This window comes from Mizuhopecten yessoensis, unplaced genomic scaffold (assembly GCF_002113885.1).
Source record: "Mizuhopecten yessoensis strain PY_sf001 unplaced genomic scaffold, ASM211388v2 scaffold371, whole genome shotgun sequence".
Taxonomy (NCBI): Eukaryota; Metazoa; Mollusca; class Bivalvia; order Pectinida; family Pectinidae; genus Mizuhopecten; species Mizuhopecten yessoensis.
Genome location: NW_018403513.1, coordinates 226,050 through 251,917, shown reverse-complemented (window position 1 = coordinate 251,917; position 25,868 = coordinate 226,050). Strand labels below are relative to the sequence as shown.

Here is a 25,868-nt window from a genome sequence, read left to right as displayed (position 1 = left end):
CTCGATTAACTTGAAGATGAACTTTTGCAGATTTTCCTTAATTCAAATTATTCTATCATTATACATAGTTCTTTTTGAAATATCAAAGAAGTTATGACCTTTCTGTAAATTCTCAATACCAACAGTGGGAAAAAAATGCAAAAATAAGTGCTAAAATGATAAAAAAAATAAATACATTCAGACCTTGTTTGGTCCAAAGGTAAGAAAAAGGAGATGGCTATTTTGATGCTCGAGCCGGGACACGTCACATGACCTTTGTTTGGGTCCGTAATATATGCTCCATTTAGAGGAGCGACTTAATTGCCCATCATGCTATATATAATTATATGGTTAGCCATTGGATAGATAAATAGACTGAGGTATTTCAGCAGTCACTCAATTTATCTAATGCCTAGCTGTTGAAACAGGACAAATATAGTTCACATATTTCTATACAGTCTAAAACAGTTACACCTAATTGCATTTGTTATTGATTTGTGTTCCGTTGGCAAGGAAGCCATGTTGTTGAAGATTTATACAAGGAATAAAAACAATTACACAAAGATATTGTACTAGTTAATTGTTTAAATCTCACCCCATAAAGTTTTCTCAAGAAATCAATATGTATTATATATGATCTAACCTAGTTTTGATTGTTGTATTGTGTACAACTCCAGATGTGAAATATGTACTCGGTAGGGCCCTTTCCGTGTCCGTGTTCTAGATCATATCTAACTCCTGTGTGGATTCCTTAGTTTCCATTGTGATGCTATCAGTAAGGTAATCTGACCTTAATTGTAACGTTTCATGGTGTTCTATTTCACTTCTGGCTCAGCTTCCTACAAGCTGAAATTAGAGGTAGTTAAGACTGCTTTCAGAGAGAAAATATTATTTAAAATAAAAGCAAGAAAAAATTCCAGTATATTGTTCCGAAATGTTCAAAGGCCATCTCTAAATTGGTAACATTTTGTAAGAGAACTCTTATATTTTTCATTTGGGGAAAAATTAATCTTCAGTAAAAGCTAGATATAATGTCTGGGTATACTTCATTAAATTACACCTATCTTTCAGCCATCCTATTTTACGTCAGTATTTGTCCCTTTACAAGGTGTGTGACACTTGTTGAGTGACAGGTGCTTACGTAAATTGATTTTGGTCTGGAATGGAATTGAATTATGTGTATTGTGTCCTACAGAATTAACAAACAATTGAAGCTATGTAAGCAACACCACAGGTATTATCTGATGTCCCAGGTTAGAATTAGTGGGTGTTGTTCTCCACACAAAAGTCTGGTGTTAGACCTTTGCTCAATGGTGTAAAATTTGACAGCCTTTTATTTCGTCAATACATGTAGACTTATTACAATAAACAACACATACATGGTATTTATGTGTGTACCTGCCCGACTACTGGCATGGTAATATTCAATGTTTAGCACAATTATACAAAACAATAGTCGACAAATAATTGATTACAGCTTACAGTCTAAGGGAGACAAATCTTCATTGTAACAACTACACCAAGGCTTGACGTTAAAGGTTAATTCATTATATTGGTGTTTATAATGGATATATTGTATAAGATACATCACCATTTTTATGGTAATTTTCTATTGGCCAGTCGCAGGTGACATCACAAAAAACAAAAGTTTTTCATTTGATTTCGAATGCATTTTCTAATTTGTAGCAAATCTTGCCTTTTATTGGACAGTCATAGAATAACTGTAATGATAAGTTCATTTTTTTCTGGATAAAAAGTGAGAGATGCGAATCTGTCACTTTATTATCAAAATATAGGAACACATATGTTAGTTGGTAAAATGCATTGGTGTTTAGGGTGCCAAAAACTGTAACTAAGTATTGGAAATTGTTTTTCAGCATTACTATAGCCTTGATAAATCATTTTTGAAAAGAAAACTATATCTTGCAGGACTTTTATGAAAAATAATACAGAAGAAATAAACAAATTATAATCAACACAAGTGTTCTGAGTGTGTAAAAATCAGTGGAGCTTACGACCAGGTTCGAACCCTGGACTTGTTATACTAATGCTGTAACGTACAAACAGAGGTTAAGGGGAGGTTACTGTGAATAGGGAAAACAGATGTGCAGGGATCCTTCAACTGAATAATAGGGCAGGTGAAAAATATCATTATCCTAGGTACTTTCAGGGTAAAACAAAGATTTATTTTTATCGTATTTTATTTTTTTGTTTACATAAGACACACGTTTCCATTACATTGTATAAACATAGTATTTTCACACATGCTATGACTAACTCTCACATCTCGTCCGTACATTTGTTCATACATTTACTGCGGTTTAAATGACTAACCCACCACTTTATGGCACTATATTTCATTCAACTCTAGTGCCGTAGTTATTACTTCGCATTTTGCTCTGGCTCCTTCTGTTTTTGCCGTAGGGTAAGCCGATATACATATATGTGACACTTTTTTCATGTGATTTAGGAAACAAGATTGAAGATTATGTTACAGAGAGTCGATCGGACAAGTTTATAATCTTGTATTAAGTTATATTTACCATCGCATGGCATTTGCCATATGTATATATAACCCTACCGCATCCAGATGCCATTAATTAGACTTTGAATGTCAGGAGAACACAATACATCTCCAGCACACACGCATGCATACACACATAGGGAGATAGTAGCCAGGTGGCATAGGACTAGTAGTTAGCGCCTGATAAGGCAGCTCCTGCGAATTCTTCAATATTGATTAATTTATATGCTATTGTGTTGATTGTATATTATTTACTGTAAAGCGCTTTAGAGTGACTTATTCTAGCTAGATAGGGGTTATATCAAATGTTGTACATTTATTTATGTATATATATTCTGTTTTGCTATTATATGAAAGTGTTGAAATGATTCCCTCTATATTTGGCGTTCTGTATTTACACCTGCATGAGTATTTATATTTCTTAATGATTAAAGGATACATAAATTAACACTTTCATACAATGCAGTGTCTTCTAGGCCACAAATAAATGAAGAACTTAACCAAGGTATATGTATTCCACATCTGTTCTCAAAAGTATTTTAATAAGCAACCAGAGAGTACGTGAGTGTGGGCAGTCCCAGAAAAGATGTATAAGATTCTCTGTTCGCCATACAAAAGTTACATAATTCTGTTTCAACTGGGTTCATTTTCATTGGACTAGTATTTGTATAAAGAATATGATGAAGTAATTTAAATTGGAAAGATTGAAAGGAAGTTGAAAAAATATTTCCAGATTTCCTGACTGAATTCCTCCCCCATATTTTTCTGCCATTTTACCTCTGTTGTAATCGGGACTTCTTGAACTATATTTACTAAGAGCATATAAAAATCTTTCATAATTTTGCTTTACTTTTCAGTAAATTAATCAGTTTGCTGTCTGTAGACCATAACTCTTAATGTCTTGTTTCCACTTTCGGGGAAGTGCCACAAGAACTCGGTAGAGGTATACAAAATGTGTCTTACCATCATATTTGTGTTTAAACTCGTTTTGTTTACTAACTCTCCTCTATCATTGACCAAGTCATAACAAAAAAAAACATCTTTTTTCAATTAATTTGTAATCTATAATATTTCTGTTTCTAATTAGGATTCTATCGTTTAACCACAACGGTTTTGTAAGTAGTTCAACCGGGTTACGGGGGAAGTACGCCACAGGGAAGCCCATTTTTGAATGACATTGCACCAAAAGGGATTGAAATTAACAGAAAACTTGTTTAATCCTGCATGTACCATGTATTTTTAGTTTGGCTATAATTAGGAGTTTCCAAGCAGAATGGTTATTTGGAAAAAAAAAAAAAAAATTAATCCAAATCATCTACAAAGCCTGACAGTATGATTTAACATGTGGTAATCGAAGGCCTCCATTTTCATACAAGTTAATTTATTACACTCCTTTTAACTTAGTCAGGTTTTCCAGACCACAGAAAGTCAAAGAGATTTTTTTGCAGATTCTGAGTAAAGTGATCAGAACAAAGAAATTCTTACCCCTCTGTACCCAAAATTTGGAAATATTCTGTACAAAATTTCCTGATCTTGTCTGATATAAATGTATCATTGTATATTTACAGGTGACATTCCAGTGTATAAACCCAAAGAAAAAAAGCAAGAAGAAGTATGAGAACTCGGGCACAGTGCACCTCACCAGCTTCAAGGTAAACTTTGACAGTTATATCAGTACACCTCACCAGCTTCAAGGTAAACTTTGACAGTTATCTCAGTGCACCTCACCAGCTTCAAGGTAAACTTTGACAGTTATCTCAGTGCACCTCACCAGCTTCAAGGTAAACTTTGACAGTTATCTCAGTGCACCTCACCTACTTCAAGGTAAACTTTGACAGTTATCTCAGTGCACCTCACCTACTTCAAGGTAAACTTTGACAGTTATCTCAGTGCACCTCACCTACTTCAAGGTAAACTTTGACAGTTATCTCAGTGCACCTCACCTACTTCAAGGTAAACTTTGACAGTTATCTCAGTGCACCTCACCTACTTCAAGGTAAACTTTGACAGTTATCTCAGTGCACCTCACCTACTTCAAGGTAAACTTTGACAGTTATCTCAGTGCACCTCACCTACTTCAAGGTAAACTTTGACAGTTATCTCAGTGCACCTCACCTACTTCAAGGTAAACTTTGACAGTTATCTCAGTGCACCTCACCTACTTCAAGGTAAACTTTGACAGTTATCTCAGTGCACCTCACCTACTTCAAGGTAAACTTTGACAGTTATCTCAGTGCACCTCACCTACTTCAAGGTAAACTTTGACAGTTATCTCAGTGCACCTCACCTACTTCAAGGTAAACTTTGACAGTTATCTCAGTGCACCTCACCTACTTCAAGGTAAACTTTGACAGTTATCTCAGTGCACCTCACCTACTTCAAGGTAAACTTTGACAGTTATCTCAGTGCACCTCACCTACTTCAAGGTAAACTTTGACAGTTATCTCAGTGCACCTCACCTACTTCAAGGTAAACTTTGACAGTTATCTCAGTGCACCTCACCTACTTCAAGGTAAACTTTGACAGTTATCTCAGTGCACCTCACCTACTTCAAGGTAAACTTTGACAGTTATCTCAGTGCACCTCACCTACTTCAAGGTAAACTTTGACAGTTATCTCAGTGCACCTCACCTACTTCAAGGTAAACTTTGACAGTTATCTCAGTGCACCTCACCTACTTCAAGGTAAACTTTGACAGTTATCTCAGTGCACCTCACCTACTTCAAGGTAAACTTTGACAGTTATCTCAGTGCACCTCACCTACTTCAAGGTAAACTTTGACAGTTATCTCAGTGCACCTCACCTACTTCAAGGTAAACTTTGACAGTTATCTCAGTGCACCTCACCTACTTCAAGGTAAACTTTGACAGTTATCTCAGTGCACCTCACCTACTTCAAGGTAAACTTTGACAGTTATCTCAGTGCACCTCACCTACTTCAAGGTAAACTTTGACAGTTATCTCAGTGCACCTCACCTACTTCAAGGTAAACTTTGACAGTTATCTCAGTGCACCTCACCTACTTCAAGGTAAACTTTGACAGTTATCTCAGTGCACCTCACCTACTTCAAGGTAAACTTTGACAGTTATCTCAGTGCACCTCACCTACTTCAAGGTAAACTTTGACAGTTATCTCAGTGTACCTCACCAGCTTCAAGGTAAACTTTGACAGTTATCTCAGTGTACCTCACCTACTTCAAGGTAAACTTTGACAGTTATCTCAGTGCACCTCACCTACTTCAAGGTAAACTTTGACAGTTATCTCAGTGCACCTCACCTACTTCAAGGTAAACTTTGACAGTTATCTCAGTGCACCTCACCTACTTCAAGGTAAACTTTGACAGTTATCTCAGTGCACCTCACCTACTTCAAGGTAAACTTTGACAGTTATCTCAGTGCACCTCACCTACTTCAAGGTAAACTTTGACAGTTATCTCAGTGCACCTCACCTACTTCAAGGTAAACTTTGACAGTTATCTCAGTGCACCTCACCTACTTCAAGGTAAACTTTGACAGTTATCTCAGTGCACCTCACCTACTTCAAGGTAAACTTTGACAGTTATCTCTGTGCACCTCACCTACTTCATAGTAAACTTTGACTGTTATCTCAGGGTACCTCACCAGCTTCACGGTAAACTTTGACAGTTATCTCAGTGCACCTCACCAGCTTCAAGGTAAACTTTGACAGTTATCTCAGTGCACCTCACCTACTTCAAGGTAAACTTTGACAGTTATCTCAGTGTACCTCACCTACTTCAAGGTAAACTTTGACAGTTATCTCAGTGTACCTCACCAGCTTCAAGGTAAACTTTGACAGTTATCTCAGTGCAACTCACCTACATCAAGGTAAACTTTGACAGTTATCTCAGTGTACCTCACCAGCTTCAAGGTAAACTTTGACAGTTATCTCAGTGCACCTCATCAGCTTCAAGGTAAACCTTGACAATTATCTCAGTGCACCTCATCAGCTTCAAGTTAAACTTTGACAATTATCTCAGGGCACCTCACCAGCTTCAAGTTAAACTTAGACAATTATCTCGGTGCACCTCACCAGCTTCAAGGTTATCTTTGTTATTGCTACAACAGGAAACACATCTATTTTCTATCAGATTATTTTTAGTCCAAATTAGCAGGCATTAACACTGTGTGAAGTATCATGCAACTTCAGGTAATGACACGTACTGTTTGTTCAGGTCATCACTCATGACACTGTTTGTTCAGGTCATCACTCATGACACTGTTTGTTCAGGTAGTGACACTGTTTGTTCAGGTCGTGACAGTAAATTTCAGATAAGCAGATTGTTTAAGATATTGTTTTCTACCACCTCTATATATGTAAATACACGTGTCCTGTACGAAACACTCGCGTTTGTATCAAACATGGTGCACTCAGTGACCTTTACTATTATGACATCACAGTTAGATGATGGCATTGTATTATGACATCACAATCAAAAACCTGTTCAAACGGTGTTGTATTAAATATAACAAACTTGCCGTCTGCAGATGACACCACCACAATAACATTAGAGTTATATTCCATTGCTATGTAAAAAAGGCAATAAAATATGTTTAAATCAAAGAGGTATTCCACAGGCTCTCCCTGGTGGTCTTTGAACTTGAGGTATACTATTAGTATACCATACTTTTTTTCTACTCTTTCCAGGTAAGGTCTTAGTTTGTGTATGCATTTTCTAGAAATTTTGCTATATGAAATATTGCATTGTCTATGTTGTGTTTTACAAAAATTCAGCTAAGGGGTGGGAGAAAAATAGAGTCAGTCAATATGTAGGTATTTAGGATAAAGACATTCTACCCTCAGGTGTGGAATTTAGGTCAGAATCAAGGCTTCATTACCAAGACCAATTCCGTACCTGTAAAAATGATTTTGACTTTCTTTACAGTTATCAAAGCCTATGACATTCCTGGACTACATCTATGGAGGAATGCAGATCAATTTTACAGTAAGTATTAGTGTCTGAAGCAGCCTGGTACTATGTAGTGATTGTCGTGGGTCCGGGAGGTACCACCACGATCGTAACTAGCCTTGACAATCTTAATATTTCAGAAGTTTGTCTGATAATATTTTTAACTAGAGCTAATTTTTCGTAGTTATGAATTGGTTCTTATGAATATGTCAGTAAAAAAAAAGAATAGTGAAATTATAGAAAACATAATATCATTGTACCATTGGATACAGGGGTAGGAATTAATTTTGAATAGCACTAGTCAATTAAGTTAGTATACTTATTTTCAATTTTTACTGGTCTGTGTGCAAATTCCACTAACCTTATAATATTCAACAAGATAAGCAGTATCATATTTTGGCTGGTCCATAGAGCTAGCAGTTTTTAGAACCTCTAGTCCAGCTGGCATTCACATTAGTCTCAGACAATCAGGCTACCCTTATTGTCTAGCCCTGAGACAGCAGAAACGGATAAGTGTGCTGTATTTTAAAAGCACATATATATGTTGCTTGTTAAAATTTCACAAAAAAATCTCCACTTTTCAGTTAGGAACATCATGATTTATTGAGTCTATACACCATTATTACCATATTGTTTTAACCAGGTGGGGATAGACTTCACAGCATCCAATGGAAACCCCCGCTCAAATACCTCACTACATTTCATGGACCCAAACCGACCCAATGAGTACGTCCAAGCCACCAGGGCCGTCGGCGCCATATGTCAGGACTACGACAGGTGAGTTGTTTACCTCCCTTACCAAGGTGAGTTGTTTACCTCCCTTACCAAGGTGAGTTGTTTACCTCCCTTACCATCCATAGTCTAAGGTCTTCACTTACTCTTTCAATCTTTATTGAACAAGCAAGGGACTTAAGTCATCTGTCTTTGTTACATGGTTATTATGTAACCTTTCATGCTGTATACAGGGTAATTTCCACTGCTGTGGAATCGTTTGGCAATTTTATCTGTGTTCATGGCACAGTGAACATGATATGCAACATTTTAGTTAATAAGAACGACGGGTATTCACGGTGAACATCTGTAGCCAATAATCACTACATTTTCAACAATGTAAAACTGCAAAATCAGCTATGCAAGATTTAGTACTTTTCCACATAAATAACATTCATAGGATTGAAGTTGGATACAGTAAGTTTCTACTGTCTATTAAGAAAAACTCAAATAATATGTTTTATTCAAGTGCAAGGTACCTAAAATACCATAACTGTTAATTAGATGCTTAACCCATTATATCAACTTTCACATAACATACCACATTTTGTTTATCTCCAAAAGTGGCTAAAGGATCCAAGAGAAACAAAAACCAGAAAAAGAGTATACTTAATTCAAATTTGAACATAACGAAAAATATTTCTTTAAAATTCAATCACCTTCAAAAGTGAAAATAAGATTCATGAGTTATCTCTCTATAGTGTAAAGTCCCAGTTGATTAAAAAACTTTGTGACGTTGGAAATTTCAATGTTTTTCAGTCTGAAATCTTGTCGCTATTATCGCAGGATATGTACTGGTACTGTAGAGATTAATTTTGTTTTTATGTTTTTTCCCCAATTATTATTGTGAAGATTTGCTCGTAGATGAACTTTTGTGTTTTATTACTGGTACTTGTCAGAAATATTCACGGATGTGCCAAATTTACTGTTTCACATTGTTGCAATCTTGTAAAAATGACACTATTTCATTATTTGTATATAATGTATCGATTAGCACTTTCATTTTAGATTTGGAAGTTGATCAAGTTTATTATAGCTACAGTTGCCTTCTTACCTTACAGTGACAAAATGTTCCCAGCCCTTGGATTTGGTGCTAAACTACCAACTGGAGAAGTCTCGTTTGAATTTGCATTGAATTTCAACCCATCAAATCCTTACTGTAATGGTAGGTGTTTACATTGGGACATTGCCAACCATGAAACTATATCCAGAAAAACAAAGATATGATAAATAATAATAATTCGAGGTTCTTATATACCGCTTTATCACAACCTAGTTTGTAGGAAGTCTCAAAGCAGTTCACAAATTATTATCCATAGTTTTAGGGCCTTTGCAACCAGACAATATCTTTCTCAACTCCCTGGGGAGCATACAGCTGGTGCTGCCATTTCGGTGCTCACAGCTAGCATTCTACAATTCCAGCACTGCCCAACCACATACTCATTTACAGCTAAGTAGACTGGAACAAGCGGAGTAAAGTATCTTGCTCAAAGATACAAGACATTGCTGTGCCGTGACTCGAACCCGCAACCCTTAGGTCACGAGCCCGGCGTCCTACAACCAGACTACCGTGCCTCCTTAATGCTGGTTAAAGGAGAATTTTATGGTTCATAAATTTTATAATCCACCAGAAAGGAGTTCAGTACTGGGGTGCCCAGCCATTGGGGTGCCCAGCCACTGGGGTGCCCAGCGATTGCTACACAATAGGATAGTGTCAGTATATCAGTAACTACTTTAGCATGTTAATAGGTTAAAAAGAGAAAGATTTCATTTACAAACTCAAATTGAAGTTCAATAACCTTCAATTTTAATGCACATATACTCTTCCTTATAATAGTTTTTTCCCCAGACATTTATTTACTAGCAAATTATAGAAAGACATACCAATACAAATCTTATTCTTGCATGTTAAGGAAATTTAAAGATAAAATGGGGAAAATAAATAATAAAAAAATATTCCCATCTGAAAAGAAAAGACAGTCAATTTAAAAATTAAGAAATTATCAACATATTTTTATATATGTGTAATGTTGTATTCCCAGGTATTGAAGGTGTAGGCCTACCAGTCCTGTTTACATGTGCTAGATCAATATTGTATATGTGTTTAATGCTGTATTCCCAGGTATTGAAGGTGTGATGCAGGCCTACCAGTCCTGTTTACATGTGCTAGATCCATATTGTATATGTGTTAAATGCTGTATTCCCAGGAATTGAAGGTGTGATAGCTGCCTACCAGAACTGCATACAGTCAGTAGAACTGTACGGCCCCACCAATGTGGCCCCTATTATCCAACATATGGCCCGGTTTGCGGCCCAGTCCCAGGCAGAGGAGTCCACAAAGGGAGCAGGAGTAAGTCCCTATTCATTATTCTACCAAGATATATCAAAGTCGTTAATAATGATAGTTGTTATTCCCAGCTAGCTGTTCAGCATTCAGAGTAGCTTCAAAGTAGCTTCAAAGTAGCTTACCTGTTGTAAGTTTAATGTGATAGGATGGAATACTGTGCTGGATGTCTTCGACATGGTATTTCAGTGAGGTAGCACTCTAGATGTCGGCATCGATCCGCACTATTACACCAGTACACCAACATATGTCTCCAGCACACACACATACATTACACACACATACATTACACACACATGTATTGCACACACATACATTACTCACACATACATTACACACACATACATTACACACACATACATTACACACACACATACATTACACACACACACACACATTACACACACACACACACATTACATACACACACATACATTACACACACACATATATTGCACACACATAATTACACACACATACATTACACACATACATTACACACACATACATTACACACACATACATTACACACACATACATTGCACACACATTACACACACATAATTACACACACACATACATTACACATACACACATTGCACACACATACATTACACACACATACATTGCACACACACATACATTACACACACATACATAGCACACACATACATTGCATACACATATATTACACACACATACATAGCACACACATACATTACATACACATACATTACACACACACACACACATTACACACACAAACATTGCACAAACATACATTACACACACATACACTACACACACACACATTATGCACACATACATTACACACACACACATAGTGCTTCGGGATACAAAGGCTACGTGACAGGTACAGAAACATATAATATATTAAGCTATAACTACATAATACCTCAATCCCCATTCCAGCAATATTATGTCCTGCTGCTGTTGACGGATGGCGCCCTGTCAGACATGCCACAGACCATACAAGCCATTGTGAATGCCACAGCTCTGCCCATGTCTATTATCATTGTGGGAGTCGGACAGGCTGACTTCAGTAATATGGAGATGCTAGATGGGGACGGTGGCACGCTCCGAGCTCCCAACGGTCAGGAGTCCAGACGGGACATCGTCCAATTTGTACCCTTCCGCCAATTTAAGAATGTAAGTATGCTTGTGATGACCTACCATCAAGTACTCTGTACTCTTGCATTCTCTCTAGCAGCATGGCCTGCGGTGGTATATTATACAAACTATTTACTCCATTTTATGGGTACCGCTACACTATATATGTATCAGTGATAGTGTTGCTCTACTGCCATTTAAACTATATCTATCAAAGCAATGTACTTTATCCTGGATATATTTTAAATCATTTTTCATATGTTGGCATGGGTTCTATTTATGCTTCAAGCAACTACGTTCAAGAATCATCATTTGATGGCGAACAGAATCTACTATTTCATCAAGTATCAATTTTGTTACCATTGTCAAGAAAAATTGCTTATTACAGAAATGTTTTCTGAAAGCATAATGCCAAGTCTAGTACCTGGTAGGTTCCACTGGCAAGGAACTAGGATATAGCTCCATATAATCTCAGTGCTTGTAGCCATGTAATACTATATACCAGGAAACATTCGCTCAGTCAAATACTTCTCCTACTTGTACCAGTTTATGACCAACTTCTGTTGTGGCATGAAGGGAAAGGGAACAAAGTTAATATTGAAAGGAAAAGACTGCAGTGTTGAAGATGGATTGAGTTAATTCTATAAAATTAATACTCAACCTTCAGTGATAAAATCTGTATTCGACCAGTGTAAATTTCACCCTATACAGGAAATAACTATAGAGGGTAAACCATTTACATGTATTGTAATTACCTTAGAGGGTAAACCATGTACATGTATTGTAATTACAATAGAGGGTAAACCATGTACATGTATTGTAAATACCATAGAGGGTTAACCATGTACATGTATTGTTATTACCATAGAGGGTGAACCATGTTCATGTATTGTAATTACCATAGAGGGTAAACCATGTACATGTGTTGTAATTACCATAGAAGGTAAACCATGTACATGTATTGTAACTACCATAGAGGGTAAACCATGTACATGTATTGTAATTACCATAGAGGGTAAACCATGTACATGTGTTGTAATTACCATAGAAGGTAAACCATGTACATGTATTGTAACTACCATAGAGGGTAAACCATGTACATGTATTGTAATTACCATAGAGGGTAAACCATGTACATGTGTTGTAATTACCATAGAAGGTAAACCATGTACATGTATTGTAACTACCATAGAGGGTAAACCATGTACATGTATTGTAATTACCATAGAGGGTAAACCATGTACATGTGTTGTAATTACCATAGAAGGTAAACCATGTACATGTATTGTAATGACCATTGAGGGTTAACCATGTACATGCACTGCCCAACCACATACTCATTTACAGCTAACATGTATTGTAATTACAATAGAGGGTAAACCATGTACATGTATTGTAATTACCATAGAGGGTAAACCATGTACATGTATTGTTATAACCATAGAGGGTGAACCATGAACATGTATTGTAATTACAATAGAGGGTAAACCATGTACATGTATTGTAACTACCATAGAGGATTAACCATGTACAGGTATTGTTATTACCATAGAGGGTGAACCATGTTCATGTGTTGTAATTACCATAGAGGGTAAACCATGTACATGTATTGTAACTACCATAGAGGGTTAACCATGTACAGGTATTGTTATTACCATAGAGGGTGAACCATGTTCATGTGTTGTAATTACCATAGAGGGTAAACCATGTACATGTATTGTTATAACCATAGAGGGTGAACCATGAACATGTATTGTAATTACAATAGAGGGTAAACCATGTACATGTATTGTAACTACCATAGAGGATTAACCATGTACAGGTATTGTTATTACCATAGAGGGTGAACCATGTACATGTATTGTAATAACCATAGATGGTAAACCATGTAAATGTATTGTAATTACCAAAGATGGTAAACTGCGTACATGTATCGTAATTACCTTAGAGGGTAAACCATATACATGGATTGTAATTACCAAAGATGGTAAACTGCGTACATGTATCGTAATTACCTTAGAGGGTAAACTGTGTACATGTGTTGTAATTACCATAGAGGGTAAACTGTGTACATGTGTTGTAATTACCATAAAAGGTAAACCATATACATGTATTGTTATTACCATAGATGGTAAACCATTTACATGTATTGTAATTACCTTAGAGGGTAGACCATGTACATGTATTGTAATACCCATAGATGGTAAACCATGTAAATGTATTGTAATTACCAAAGATGGTAAACTGCGTACATGTATCGTAATTACCTTAGAGGGTAAAACATGTACATGTATTGTAATTATCATAGAGGGTAAACCATGTACATTTATTGTAATTACCATAGAGGGGAAACCGTGTACATGTATTGTAGTTACCTTAGAGGGTAAACTGTGTACATGTATTGTTAACTACCATAGAGGGTAAACTGTATACATGTATTGTAATGACCATAGAGGGTAAACCATTTACATGTATTGTAATTACCTTAGAGGGTAAACCATATACATGGATTGTAATTACCAAAGATGGTAAACTGCGTACATGTATCGTAATTACCTTAGAGGGTAAACCATGTACGTGTATTGTAACTACCATAGAGGGTTAACCATGTACATGTATTGTAATCACCATAGAGGGTAAACCATGTTCATGTATTGTAATAACCAGAGAGGGTAAACCATGTACATGTAGTGTAACTACCATAGAGGTTAAACCGTGTACTTGTATTGTAATTACCTTAGAGGGTAAACCATGTACATGCATTGTAATTACCATAGAGGGTGAACCATGTACATGTATTGTAATGACCATAGAGGGTAAACCATTTACATGTATTGTAATTACCTTAGAGGGTAAACCATGGACATGTATTGTAATTACCAGAGAGGGTAAACTGTGTACATGTGTTGTAATTACCATTTGAAGTAAACCATGTGCATGTGTTGTAATAACCAGAGGGTAAACCATGTACATGTAGTGTAACTACCATAGAGGTTAAACCGTGTACTTGTATTGTAATTACCTTAGAGGGTAAACCATGAACATGTATTGTAATTACAATAGAGGGTAAATCAGGTACATGTATTGTAATTACCACATATATTGTAATTACCATAGAGGTTAAACCATGTACATGTATTGTGATTACCAAAGATGGTAAACCGTGTACTTGTATTGTAATTACAATAGAGTGTAAACCATGTACATGTATTGTTATTACCATAGATGGTAAACCATTTACATGTATTGTAATTACCTTAGAGGGTGAACCATGTACATGTATTGTAATGACCATAGAGGGTAAACCATTTACATGTATTGTAATTACAATAGAGTGTAAACCATGTACATGTATTGGAATTACCATAGAGGGTAAACTGTATACATGTATTGTAATGACCATAGAGGGTAAACCATTTACATGTATTGTAATTACAATAGAGGGTAAACCATGTACGTGTATTGTAATTACCATAGAGGTTAAACCATGTACATGTATTGTGATTACCAAAGATGGTAAACCGCGTACATGTACTTATCATCAGTGTCACATGTACATATATTGTAATTACCATGGAGGGTAAACCATGTACATGTAGTGTAACTACCATAGAGGTTAAACCGTGTACTTGTATTGTAATTACCTTAGAGGGTAGACCATGTACATGTATTGTAATGACCATAGAGGGTAAACCATATACATGGATTGTAATTACCAAAGATGGTAAACTGCGTACATGTATCGTAATTACCTTAGAGGGTAAACAATGTACATGTATTGTAATTACATAGAGGGTAAACCATGTACATTTATTGTAATTACCATAGAGGGGAAACCATGTACATGTATTGTAATCACCATAGAGGGTAAACCATGTTCATGTATTGTAATAACCATAGATGGTAAACCATGTAAATGTATTGTAATTACCATAGAGAGTAAACCATGTACATGTATTGGAACTACCATAGTAGGTAAACTGTATACATGTATTGTAATGACCATAGAGGGTAAACCATTTACATGTAGTGGAATTACCTTAGAGGGTATACCATGTACATGTATTGTAATTATCATAGAGGGTAAACCATGTACTTGGATTGTAATTACAATAGAGGGTAAATCAGGTACATGTATTGTAATTACCATCGAGGGTAAACCATGTACATGTATTTTAATTACAATAGGGGGTAAACCATGTACATGTATTGTGATTACCAAAGATGGTAAACCGCGTACATGTACTTATCATCAGTGTCACATGTACATATATTGTAATTACCATGGAGGGTAAACCATGTACATGTAGTGTAACTACCATAGAGGATTAACCATGTACAGGTTTTGTTATTACCATAGAGGGTGGAGCATGTTCATGTATTGTAACTACAATAGAGGGTAAACCATGTACTTGGATTGTAATTACAATAGAGGGTAAACCTTGTACATGTATTGTTATTACCATATAGGGTGAACCATGTTCATGTATTGAATAACCATAGAGGGTAAACCATGTATATGTGTTGTAATTACCATTGGAAGTAAACCATGTGCATGGGTTGTAATAACCAGAGGGTAAACCATGTATGTATTGTAACTACCATAGAGGGTAAACTGTATACATGTATTGTAATGACCATAGAGGGTAAACCATATACATGTATTGTAATTACCAAAGATGGTAAACCGTGTACATGTATTGTAATTACCTTAGAGGGTAAACTGTGTACATGTATTGTAATTACCATAGAGGGTAAACCGTGTACATGTAGTGTAATTACCATAGAGAGTAAACCATGTACATGTATTGTTATAACCATAGAGGGTAAACCATGTACATGTATTGTAATTACCATAGAGAGTAAACCATGTACATGTATTGTGATTACCAAAGATGGTAAACCGCGTACATGTACTTATCATCAGTGTCATGATAAATTTGCCCATGGTGGGGAAGGTGAAAAAGACAAAATTGAAACTGCAGTAAAATTTCCTGAAATACAGTATAAGCAGTTGCATAAGCCGTTGCTTAGCCTTAACGATTATGTAACCTCAGAAGATGCTTCATCGGTGTAATCTAAGCAATTGTTTTAACATTGTGTTCCAAGCGTTTGCTTTAGCTACACAATTTGCCTGTTTCGCTTTTGTAATTTTTAGGCTGGACCTACTTCAGTAGGTCTGCGCCTATTGTTAACAACTCATTCACCCCTGATTTTCATAATGTATTATTCCAACCTTTGAACTGGAAGAGTTCAAATGTGTCTTTAGGGGTGAGCTTCCTGTACATAAGGCACCGTAAATCTTCCTAAACAATATGTTGATGGGTCTGTGTTACAGAATACCATGTCATTCTTTTGCATTAAACCTAAGATCAAAGACAACTAAATTAATATTGTACTGGTTTACACATCCGACTATAATATGTCACAAGGTACATCCCTGGTTTCCGTATTCAGGAGAGCAGCAAATTTTCACATTTCTACACAAAAACCTCTTTTCTTGAATTAAAATATCCTGCAAAAAATGTATTGGAACAAAAATAAGCGTTCTTTTCCTTTGCAAATTAAAATCCTCACACTTACTACACAGGTAGGTATTTGGAAGATATAACATCATCTCTTAACTTTTGATAGTGAAATGAAGTTTATGATAAATTTTGTGACTTAAAGTACAAATTAAGAAATCTTAAAATACAGTTGTACATTTATTCAAATATATACTCTAGGGGCATTTAATTAATGGTAGTTAATACATTTGTATAATTAAAATTCAGTGAATTTCCTTAACATTCCCTATTCCCAATCCTATGAAGTGCCATGCTCACTTGCCAAATTAATACAACACAGCAATCTGTATGAATGTATACAATTAACAGTTCGGTACATCATAGAACCTCTCAGTAAGTGCAGTTTGATGAAACGATTACGGTAGAGCTGATTTTGTCTAAAACTAGATAGCAAATTGTGCTTTAATCTTCTCAAAGAATACTCAAGAATCATTTTATACTGCTTTTTGAAAAACTAATGAAGGATCTGTTCTTAATGCAGTCCTTGTATTTAATTTCCTATATACAAGTAAACAGTATTCTACATTCCTTATGTATCATATGCTTTCAATGCAATGCAGTGTAATAATACCATCACATATATTTTAATCAATATTGTAACACAGTAGCACTATCGTAAATATTCACCTATAGTGCACACAGTTTTAGGGGGAAATGATACTATCAGGAAAGGGGTGTGTGCTATACACAAGAACAATCCAAAGTCAGTCCTGGATCGGGACCATTTACCGTAAGCGAGATTTTCGTATATATTTTGAAATACACTTGCAGCAACAAACTGATCAAATTTTGCATACTTATTCCTGATTGCATAGTCTATTTTACCACTACAAAAGTTGTCATTTACAGTCATATAACATGATCAATTCAGATAAATATCTAAGTAGGGAAGACCAAACTTTCAGGTCTCTTCGTCGTTATGGTGTGAATATTGATACATACATCCTTCATGTGCTGTCATAGGTTAGGATACAATGACATCACAAATTCATACCAAAAGCAAAGCTTGTGGTAATAACGTTCAATTAGTCTATCAAAATATTCACAAAATGTATAATTAACATATTTTGGTGGATCATATAATTCAAATTTCAAAGTTTTTTTCCTTTCATATAACTTCCTATTCCGTCTTTTCGTATTGCAGAGTTTTCTTCTCTTGTGAGCAGGTATTGATTGTTACGTCATTGGTTTGCGAGAGTAATGTCATCATTTTTTGAGAAAATGACTTAATTTTCTCACACAAACCAATGACGTAACATTCAATTCCTGCTCACAAGAGAAGATAACTGCAATACGCAAAGACGGAATATGCGCTTACAAACACATTACCAGAAATATTTTGGAATATCTATATATTGCACATATGTCTGATTTATAATTAATTACAATGTTTGGGTCTTGAACGTACAGCCACAATTTAAATGCTAGATTAATGTTTCTGTTTGTGAAACTGATTCAGTTTTGAACAACTTAACCATTTAATATGTAATTGAAATAGTATTATTGAAATTTCAATTTCCAATTTATCTTAACTGATTCAGTGTTGTTGAATTTTTGTTTTTAAATTGATCAGATTACAAATACAGTTTTGCAATTAGATTTCTGAAGGAAATTTGTATTGTACTTAAAGTTAATTGAACTAATTTTAGCCACAGTGAATTATTCAACCAAATAAAAACAGTGTCAGTACATTAAAATGGAGAGTAATCTCCCCTGTCCTATATACGGTACTGGGCCAGTCTTACAAGCTAATCCATATGCATATGTAATAGGAGTGGGGAAAATGCACGGCCAGACCGGGGTTCGAACCCAGGATCTTTGAATTTTAGACAGACTCTCTATACCAATTGAGGTACCTGGTTGCTGATGATCGACCCAGTCCAGTTCCGCTACATTCCTCCCTCCTTTTTCTAAATCTTCGCCCTTGAAGACAACATTATTTATATCCCAAGTTCAGGTATCTTCTTGTCAAACACTCACCTTGAACTTGAAACAAGGGTTTGTCACAGGCACCAAATATAACAGAAGCGGCAAAATTGCACAGCCAGACTAGTGTTCAACCCAGGACCATTCCAACTCTAGACAGACGCTCTACCTGGTCGCCTACGATCGACCCAGTCCTGTTTCGCTACACATACAACATATTATACCAAGTTTTCAACCATACATTTAAGTTTTGAGTCCGGTGTAGAGGAGTTCTATCAAACTTTTGTATTGGAAACTAACTTTAGCTTTTAACTCTAATTTTAATCATGCAAGCTAAACAGTGTGTCAAGCTGTTAGCTATAGGAGGCTCAGCCAATCATACTACAACAAATGTTGTATCTGTCAGAGCCTCAGCCAATCAAATCAAGTAGTGTATCATCAAACATCGAATAGGTTTATAACATTTTCATGACATGTGCATTCATTTATTGATTCCAAAAGATTGACCTGGTCAAGAAAAGTAACATTTGAAATAGGAATGAAATCGATTTTTCTCTGAAATATCAGACAATTCAATATAAAATGAAGACCCTTATGTTTATAGTGGCTAGTGATGTAAGCATGCTTCTTATCATTGAATATTCATAATCACTTATTTTCAAGCATCATCAGCTGTTGTTTTGATGGAAAACATTTTGAAAAATTAAAAATAACATTAATTTTAAGCCATTTTATGAATATGTTTAGATAAGATATACCCAAGACATTTTTAGACATTGTATAAACATATTTAGATTAGGCATACCAAAGATATTTCAACACACAATCTCAACTCCGTGTGACTTTACACTAGGGCCTGGTGGATTAAATCCTGATCAGTTTAATGATTAATGTAAATCTTCAATCTGGTATATTCACCAAAAAAAATCACAACTACAAATTTGTGTTGAGAGATTCAAAATGATTTTTCAAAGAAAATAAAGAAAAAAAATGTTAAATTCTAGATGTTAAATTCAAGACATTTCTCAGAAATCAGACTTCTAAAAAAACCGTACTAACAGTAGTTTAAAGATAACCAGGAAATCAGGCTTACATTAGCTGGGTGTAGAAATATTGATCTCGTAAAATGTAAGTAATTCGTAGACTACAACACTGAGTGTATTTCAACAGGAGGCAAGCATGGGGATACAGTCTGAAGAAAGTTATGCTCGTGACCAGGTACGTACAGAGGTCAAGGTCACTGCATGGCTACATCAATAAAGTGGCATGCAGTTTTGATATGCCCTGTAGCATGTAAAGAGGTAATAATGTCAAGCTGTTTAGCTTAATTTAAGAATGCTTTTTTGACTGCGAAAAACCTTGAAAAAGCAAAACAGGAAACTTGCTAAAATGCGATCAAGAACGGTGCTTTTTGGCTTTTTCAGCCTCAACACCACTGATTTTCACTGCAACCAGGCACCACTTTAGAAAGAAAATGATGCTATTTTGCTTTGTCACCAGTACAAATCTAAGAAGTGAAAATGGCCCTTATCAACCACCAAAAACCATTAATGAATTGATGATGGTTTGAACCTTTAGAAATGTGACTTAACGGTGACTAAACTGCTGGAAGTCTGATACCAAACACTGTGCATGCATCTGTCACAACTGAATATATGAATTGGATTGCAAAGTCTCTTTTAAGCATGCAAAATGTACTGTACTTTCTGGGAAACACTACCTGATATCAATACAACTGTAACACAGACCTGTCAACTATCTCCCTACCCAGGACTTACCCGACCCCTTCAGACCTTTCCTTGTTTCATACTTTGTGGTGCCTGTGTCTGAACGCAATTTTTCGTCTGTGATATGAACACGAAAATTCATATGAAAATGGAAATTTAAATCAAGATGTTACACTTTCATTTCTCAAAATATTTGTTGTTGTTGAATTTGTATGATTTTACGTTGGACAAGCTGTTTCGAATTAAAAACAGCAAAGGGGATGTTTTACATAACGTATACCAGGAAATTGTCACCTCAGTATAAATTGTCTTATTTTTTGCCTTCCACAATGACAGCAAATTTATCAGGACTATGGATATTAGCACACAGAATTCTCTATATACATGTAGTAATTACATGGGAAGGACATATTTAACACTGGCCGAATATATGGATATCACTGGTGAAAGGCGAATATTTGATTGGTCGAGAGAGTTTTTTGGTATACAGTATGTATGTATGAAGGGTGTAGGTAAACATTGTCTTTTACGTCTATTCCACAGGCTTCTGCCCAGGAGTTGGCGCGTCAGGTACTGGCGGAGGTACCTCAGCAGGTGGTACAGTACTTCACCATGCGTGGACTAACACCCAACAAGAAGCCAGCCTAGGTGTCAAAGGGAGCACTCTAATACCTTATAGGATCAAATGTTTCAAGGATGTAAGCGGACTTCTTAATAGTTAGAGATATGTTTCTAGATATAAAGAATAAGTGTGTAATTTACAGCTTATGGATGTTACAATTCTACACATGATATTTTTTGCCAGCTAGTTTTTGTGCAAAAAAACAAACAGCAATATTTTTGATGATTATTTCAATATTTAATTGCCATTCAGGCAATGTACATTTCATTTGGAAGTTGATACTGTAGTCTGCTATGTAAACAAATTATATACTAGATCTATTTATCCTATCTTTGCTGTCAACAGTAGCTTCATTATCATAACAGATGGTGGATGGAGTGATACTAATTTGCATTAAACTAGAAACAATCACAAAGAGAAATAATCAGCAAATTGTGTTATGTGATGCACTATTAACTCATTCACCCCTGAAGACATATTTGATATCTTCCAGTTCAAAGGTTGGAATAGTCCATTATGAAAGTTCAGGGGTGAATGTGTTACGATGTATATTGTTAACTGTAGCCTGTTTTGTTGTATTATTCTGTTACTGATTTCTATATAGTATTACAGCTGACCCCTTAGTACAGCTGAGTAAGATATACAGCCAGCTACCTTTATTTAGTTATTTCCCTTTAGACAAATTTATTACATACATGTCTCATTTAGCATATAATGTCTTTTGACAGATATTCAGCACATATATGTATATATATATATATGTAGGTATTTCTTGGTAGTGTACTTTTTTGTAATTATTTTTCTACAAGAAGTGTGATTAGTGTCCTAAGGTATTTAAGATTTTCATGGGCGCTATATTTGTTCACAGCTTGCCAGTTCGCCTTATCAATAAGGATCAAATAATATAATTTATTGTTAGGTGCTACTGTTTTGGTAATTGTCACTCTTTTATTAAGACAGCATCTGTTAGACTTATGTGCCTTTTTTCCACTTAAAGAACACCCCGTGCTGTCAATATGTTAACTGATTCTGGTAAAAACTTTAAAAAATATATATTACTAGAGCTCTTGTAACTCTTCAAAGTGTCTGCTCAAAAAAATCAATGTTATTTCTGTTTAGGCATTACAACTTGTAAAGAATAGTCATTTCAGTTTCACCAATATAATGAAACCCATATTGAGCTTGAAAATTATTTCTGCCATAATTGAGCACTGCAACTCAAATTTGAGTGACATAATCTCCTCCATGAGCGTTTGTCCATTTCATATTATTATATAGTTCAAACGTTATAAAACATACTTGTCAATATGCTTTTACATTGATACCTTGAAATAACACGCCAACCCACCTTTGTTATTTGCCACCTCCCTTATTATAGACATATTGCAATTTCCCTTTTCATATTTTTCTTGACTTGACTCTTCTTTTATTCATCTCCCCCATGATATATCTGAAGACAACTTGATAGCCACAAAATCTCTGTACAAAATTGTGGTGATATAACAAGGATTTACCAAAGAAGAGTTAAATATGTATAATGAGACCTCCCAAGGGAAAGCTCAAAGTGTGATCCATTAACAGATCAACTCATTCACCCCTGAAGACACATTTGAACTCTTCCAATTCAAAGGCTGGAATAGTTCATTATGAAATTTCAGTGGAGTGGTCTTGAGCAGTTTGGTTGTATTACAAAATAATTACCTGTACAATGGTTGATAGCAGAGACATACTTACAACATAAACAGGAATCTGTCCAAGTGGCTGGATTTTAACTCATTCACCCCTGAAATTTCATAATGAACTATTCCAACTTATGAATTGGAAGAGTTTAAATATGTCTTCAAGGGTGAATGAGTGAATTTATGAATAAAAACTTGTTGTGGTGTTTTATATCTATAATGATATTATTTTAAATTTTATGACTGTCTTAAGTAAAGGAAATGCATAAATGTCATATTTACTATTCAGACAACAAAAATATTTCAGTTGAAGAAAAGGTAACAGACAAGAATGAGAGTTCTCCTGACAAATTTTAAACTAACATGTGTTTATAACATCATACAATCTATTTTGGCCCTTTGAATTGCATCAAAAGACCGAAGACGACTCTTTTTTCTTCAAAATGATAATTGTGAAATAAAAGAACAATTGTGTGCTATAAAATTGTTTATAAACTTTCTACGTCTACAAATGACTGTGTAAATTGCTGTTGTTTTGTGAAGAATTTGTATTGTTCAATGGCAATAAAACATTTCAAAATTTATAATTACATGGACAAGCACATGCTTGGAAAAAATTGTTCTTCTGATTTACAAAGCAACCTGCTCTTCTTTTGACGTCACTGAATTTTTACTTTTGTTTGCTTCTGCAAAGCTAGTACATTTATGTATTTGTTTTTCAAAATGTCTTTCATAGAATTCATCTTATAGTACACTAGGTTGAAATTGGAAGGTTATGAGTTCATGGGAAATTTGTTTTCCTGTCCCAGGCAGTGATGTATAGAATACATGTATGTCTATTGCCTTGAAATATACAGTATGACATAAAATTAATTTGGCGTTGAGAAAACACATAATAGGGATATTTAACATCTGTTTTCCCTTATATCGTCTTCCGGACAATATACAGTTGTTAATTGGGTTTTAGGGCAATACCTTTATTATTGGAGCGGAGACTTCTTCCTACAAACTAATCAATAACTGTTTTATAACACTCTAAAATTGCTTCTTTGTTTCAAAAACTTCGTTTACATTCACAGCAAATTTTGTTTAAAAATAACTGCCATTTGTACATGTGCTACGGTTGCTTTTCGTGTGGGTTACAGAAATAAAATGATGGTGTTATGTTTGACAACTCAACCAATCAGATGTATAAACAAACTCGCCAATATAACAGTGCTTGAACTCTTAGCGACCATTGCCAGTCAGCAGGTCACAGTTTTGGACTGGCCAACTTTCTCCTTTTGTAAGAAAGTAAAAATAGTCAAAATGTTGTAATGTTTTAACACAAGAGTTAATAGGGAGTATGTTTTAAAGGTTAAGCCAATATAATTATTAGATAAATATAATCAAGTAAATGTTTAAGGTTGAATAAATACGCATTTTGTTACTTTTACTATGTAGCATCATATACGCATAATCCTTACCACACACTACCGTCCACAAAGGGTATACATCTGTCATTGTGTTAGAACTGTTGAATGTTAAAACAGCTTCACGTTCGCCGTCCTCTATTGGTAAAATGTTCTGTACGTGTATTACTGGAAATTGTTACCACAGCTTCTCGCTTGTTGTTCACATAAGTTTTTAAGTTATAGGTTAATACTGGTAATTTTAACCAATGCTTCGCGCCAGACGTCCTTTGTAGGAGATATCCTGTACGTGTATTAGTGTTAATTGTTACCAAAGCTTCACGTTTGCTGTCCTCCTTTGAGATATTCTGTAAGCGTATTAATGATAATTTTTACCACTCTTCCTAGCTTGTCGTCCAGTAACATCTATTTAATGACATATATATTGTATTAACTGTATTTATCTTACTCTTGTATGTAAAACAGGAGTATCCTTTACACAATACGGCATACAGGGCTATGTACGTGGTAGTTTTATTTTGGGGGATTTCGTGGTAAAGTAGATCTATAACTGAAACTTTTATCGTTTATCTCCACGTGTCTTACCTCAATTATATCAGATACCATGGTACCATGACTTTCATATGATCTACATATCAAGGTTCATTGAGTCACGAGATATTATTGTTTAGTCATTGTACATTTTCCCAATTGGTTTGTTAAATATATTTGAACGACGCAATTATATCAGACTAAATTGAGATTCGTTATTGTTTCGAAATTGTTTGACAAATGTCTAATGATATGATTATCATTTTTCGAAATATTTCACTTGTCCTATCTACTATATTATATACTTCCGCTGTTATATATATCTATTGAGCTATTATTTATTGTCATGGAACAATGTCACTGGCTGATACTGTTTGCCCGACAGTAGTACAAGATTGTATCTCTCTGAAATAAAATGATATTGCTGTAATAGTTTGAAGTAGTTTTTGTGCTATATGTCTCACATCAAGGTGACCGAATACCGTTATATGTAAGTTTGACTAAATTTTGCTCGGATTATGTCTGGGCAAAGGAAATTTAATGTTGTATAAATGCAAGGCCAAAAAGAACATAAAGGGGATTTATCTTTGAAAGACTCCATTTTAAATACAGTTATTGCGAATTTGACCAATTTGGCAGGAGCATGCCACGGTCAGGATAATAATTCAATGATGTACACGTGAGGCGTTGTTTCAGGCTATTTTTTTAGGCTATTTTTTTAAAAATAA

General features: G+C 35.2%; 1 protein-coding gene across 3 annotated transcripts in view; it reads left to right on the top strand.

The window, feature by feature from the left end:
• The window catches only part of LOC110446910 (copine-3-like), a 53,719-nt gene extending 30,359 nt beyond the window's left edge, over positions 1-23,360 (top strand). For 2 of the 3 annotated variants that reach the window (XM_021492255.1, XM_021492270.1), the window contains 8 exons: positions 4,072-4,155; positions 7,407-7,466; positions 8,074-8,207; positions 9,263-9,366; positions 10,409-10,551; positions 11,479-11,715; positions 20,340-20,387; positions 21,440-23,360. In XM_021492255.1, the coding sequence (XP_021347930.1) occupies positions 4,072-4,155; positions 7,407-7,466; positions 8,074-8,207; positions 9,263-9,366; positions 10,409-10,551; positions 11,479-11,715; positions 20,340-20,387; positions 21,440-21,544 (915 nt within the window). In that variant the 3' untranslated portion in view covers positions 21,545-23,360. The remainder of the gene's footprint in view (positions 1-4,071; positions 4,156-7,406; positions 7,467-8,073; positions 8,208-9,262; positions 9,367-10,408; positions 10,552-11,478; positions 11,716-20,339; positions 20,388-21,439) is intronic. The other variant, XM_021492262.1, reaches the window with a different exon arrangement.
• Positions 23,361-25,868: the final 2,508 nt, after the last annotated feature.